The following is a 4,509-nucleotide window of genomic DNA, read 5'->3' on the forward strand; positions in this document are numbered from 1 at the left end:
CCGGCCATGCAACGGAAGAGAACAGAAAATACAAATGTTTGTTGGTTGGCATCATCTCCAAAACAGTTTATTGACCTTAACATTGAAATATATTTTTTATAGAAAATTCCAATAGAATGAATTTTTGTTCTAAATTCGAACCAAAGTATTTGTATGGCATCAATTTTATCTTATTTATATTATAATAACTACAAATCGATTCTGAAACTTTACCTAATTCCATTATTTTATTTTCCTCATTTCAGGTGATTATTTGGGTGAAAATAATGACTTTAACAAAGAAGTTTTAAAGGCTTTCGTGGCATTGCATGATTTTACAAATTTAATATTGGTTCAAGCTTTAAGGTAAGCATTATCTTTATACTTTTGTATTTGCCAACAATAAAAAACTCATTTATGTTTTTCTCTTTCTTTTTTTCTCATTAACGCTTTGCAGACAATTTTTATGGTCCTTTCGTACCTGTTATGTTTTAAGTTTTGCCATCATCATGTTAAATACATCGTTACACAATCCATCGGTATGTAATATTATTCCACCCCCCACAACCTACCATTCCTTCCTAATAATGTTATCTCCATAATTTTGTTAGAGAGAGGAGGGAAGCTTTATTTACATTTTCTATACACAATGGTCCCTTATAATGTAAATGTTGTGGCAAAACGACTATGGAAAGGGGAAGCGAAGAGTTTTTCGTCGTATATCAACATTTGTTGTATGCATAATTTTGCCATTTTTTAGTCACTCAGTTGATATTGTTACCCGGCTACTTTTAGAATATTCCCATCCTGTTCGCATTCTCCTGTTGTCATTAGTATAAGGCCTTTGTAGCGGTGTGTGTGCTTTGTACACAAATCAACGTGTGCCAAAATAGTTTATTTTTATCGCCACCATTGTATATTTATATCAAAAGATATATGTTTAGTATTCTATTATTTGCTGCATCATCAGGGCTAAACCATGCCTAGGCACACACTCTTTAATTTATATGTAATTTTTGTATTTGAAAATGTATTTTTAAAGAGATCTTTCATGATGTACAGGGAACTAATAAGAGGATAAATTTTGTGTCAAATTGTAGATGAACGAAACTTTTTTTGAAGATCCTCCAAAACATGGGGTTTGAATTCTTCGACAGCATCTTCTGGCGATGAAAATCGTTGACCAATAAATGCCTTATTCTCACGTACTAGGTACATCTAATCTTACCTTGGTTAAAAATATACGATTCGTTTATTGTGAAAGTGGTTTTAAGTCCATTGTTTTCTTATAATGAGATATTAGTTTTTGTTTCAAAAAATTTCAAAAATATTGTTAAGTTGTATTAATTTTGTTTTTGGCTTTGTGCCCTTAAACATGATATAACGTAATATGTTTTGTAAACTTTACTAGAAAACCAAGATATGTATCAGAACCTTAAATGGACATAAACCACCTTCAAAATAAAAAAACTCATATATACCTATTCGTACATCAAACCGCACTGAATACGTAGTAACCTTACCGTTATTATCACCTTTATATCGAACAACCATTGGGTATATTTTGTATATTTTCGAACTATTTCTTAATAGATGCCTGTTAAAATTGTTCATATTAAGCTCCAAATTTATAAAACCAACTCGAAACATGTTGCAGTGCATTAATTATTTGAGTTTAAAAAATTTTAAAAATTATGTCTAAAAATAATAACGAAAAATATGACGGTTTGAGCAACTCTATCAGGATTATGGAAGTTTCAATTCTTTATTGTTATAAATAATCAAATCTAAAAAAATAGTCAATAACTTCAATTTTAATTCCATTCTATTCACTTAGGTCAAAGACAAACCCACTGTTGAACAATTCATTTCAATGAATCGCGGTATTAACAACGGCGGTGATTTGCCACGTACCCTGCTTGAATCTCTCTACGAATCGATACGAACGGAACCCTTCAAAATACCCCAGGATGATGGTAATGATTTAATGCATACCTTCTTCAATCCCGATAAGGAGGGTTGGCTATGGAAACAAGGTGGCAGGTAAGCGATTTCGAATTATTTGCAATGTAGTATTTGGAATGATATTAACCTTTTTAGTATGTTCTCCAGATACAAATCATGGAAGAGACGTTGGTTTATATTGAACGACAATTGTTTATATTATTTTGAATATACAACAGATAAAGAGCCCAGAGGGATAATACCATTGGAAAATATATGTGTAAGTATATGAAATTATTTTGTCGACGTGTGTGTGTTTGAGCGAAATGTAATAAAAGTAGACACAAAAAGTGTTTTAGTAATTTTTTTTTTTTTTTTTTTTTGGTGTTATGGTTTTCCGCTCTTTCTATTGCTTGTATTACAATAATTGTAGTCGTCTAAATATCCATATTTTCAATTAAAATAACCATGTTAACCTTGCAACATCTCCCGATAGTTTGATATTAAGGCCCTAGTCGTTTGTATGGTAATGTTAACATCAAAATCGATGATCGTCGTTAAACTTTCCTTAAAACATAATGAAGCATAATTTCGTCGTGTGCTTTTTATCATCCATTATCAGAATATTATATCCGACATAAAAAATATAATCGATTTACCTATATCGAAATATTTGTCCGTTCGTCTGCGGCAATCTCTCGGAAAGAATTAGCATTCTAATATTTTCACAAGTAATGCTATGCTTGCAAGTTTTTGAATTTAAAAATTTTAAATTCAGATATTATTCCCTTCATTGTATTTTTGTTCTATTGTAACCCTATGGCCACATTATGAAAATTTTGATCAGATGTCAGAATCAATTTGCTTGTGATTGGACATATTAAGTTATTAATGGTCGGTAATATGTTTCACAAAAGGCCTATGACGGCAATAGCAAATCCATTTGAAAATAATCCATAAATGGCCTATGACATGTATTCGTTATGTTGCGTTTGAATTCCACTTTATGTTGTGAGCTAAAACATATTCCTTCACATCTTTTACCCCAAACATAATGCTAACATAGATTGCACATTTTATTCTCCGATGTTAGATAAAAACAAATTGTTGCGTATTTAATAAAGGTTGTGGGAAATGATGCATCCTCTTAAAAACATAATTGTTTTATATATTATTTCCTCAAACCTGCTTCATATAAGAAATCCTTTCATCCGTTTTGCTGATTCAATTCGTGAGCATGGGGAGTTGTTTTGATCCGCTTTTAACATTGTCTATAAAATGTACTGATTTGTTTACAGGTTCGAGAAATTCATGATCGCAGTAAACCCAATTGCTTTGAACTCTTTGCTACTGGTGGAGCAGAAATTATTAAAGCATGTAAGACTGATTCGGAAGGCAAGGTAAGTCAGCACAGACCATAAAATTATATTTCATAAAAAACAACGATTAATGTGACTTATTTTTCAGGTTGTTGAGGGCAAACATAGCGTTTATCGCATGTCTGCTGCCACAGAGGAAGATCAACAGGAATGGATAAAACGGCTAACACAATCCATTAGTCACAATCCGTTCTATGATATTTTAGTACAAAGAAAGAAAAAAGCTTTAAGTAAAAGTTAGTATTAGCTTTACAACATTGCAATAGGAACAACACGAAGAACAACAATTAAAACAACATCAGTGGCATCCACAACTATTATAGTATATTAACCACATGAACCGTAACAACAACACACCGAACATACCACAACAACACTGTCATTTTTCATTCTTTTTTTTACATCAACACAAAATTAAACAAAGAAAAACAAGGAAAATTCTGATCCAGAGCTACAACATTCAGCATCAAGAACTCTTCGAAACGAATTGAAAACAACAACAAAAAACCAAGTGCAAAAACTAAATATTATATAAACATTATTATTAATTTTATTATTTTTATAGTTTAGTTACATATGTGTATATCCTTAATTTTTATTGTAACTCTTTTTTTTTTGGGATCTCATATGAATTTTGAAAACCATTTCAATAATGGACACGACACACGAAAAAGAGAAAAAATATTATACGCGAGAAACCACCTCATGTTAGCAAATGAAGCTGGAAAATTTGTCAATTTTAAACGTTACAATTGTTTTTGTTTGTTTTTTTCTTTCACGCTTAAAATGAATTTAATGTTTTGTTATTAAGTCTTAGTTTATTTAAAAATAACTTTTTCCCACAGAACCATATTTTTTGTCTACTGTCTGAATTATTATTATTTTGTAAAATAATTTAATTATCCCGTTTTGTTTTTGATTACTCTGTGTATGTAATTATATTTCTCTTTCACGCTTTAATTGTATTGTATTTGGTGTAACTATATATATTTTTCGTGTATTGAATTCAATGTCGTCCTACATATATAAATATTAAATGCTATTTTCCACTATTGTTTAGCAATTAGTTTAAATTAAATTAATTGCCATTCTCCTTTTGATATTGTTATATCCTTTAAAAAATATTCTCTAAACTTTAGAAAAGGTCTTTAGATAGAAATATTTCTCGTAAATAAAAAAACAAAACCAATTTGTATTTAAAAAAGAA

The 4,509-nt window shown here is 30.1% G+C and overlaps 1 protein-coding gene across 1 annotated transcript; it reads left to right on the plus strand.

The window, feature by feature from the left end:
- Positions 1-245: 245 nt before the first annotated feature.
- On the plus strand, positions 246-3,627 carry LOC133326573 (cytohesin-1-like; the record flags this gene model as incomplete). The annotated part of the gene is made up of 6 exons (XM_061535202.1): positions 246-345; positions 437-518; positions 1,817-2,022; positions 2,092-2,203; positions 3,222-3,323; positions 3,391-3,627. Coding segments are annotated over 6 exons (755 nt in total), but the record flags the coding sequence as incomplete, so codon positions are not given.
- Between the last annotated feature and the right edge of the window lie 882 nt (positions 3,628-4,509).

This window comes from Musca vetustissima, unplaced genomic scaffold, assembly GCF_032173495.1.
Source record: "Musca vetustissima isolate MV318-11 ecotype Yass unplaced genomic scaffold, APGP_CSIRO_Mvet_v1 utg144056, whole genome shotgun sequence".
Classification (NCBI taxonomy): Eukaryota; Metazoa; Arthropoda; class Insecta; order Diptera; family Muscidae; genus Musca; species Musca vetustissima.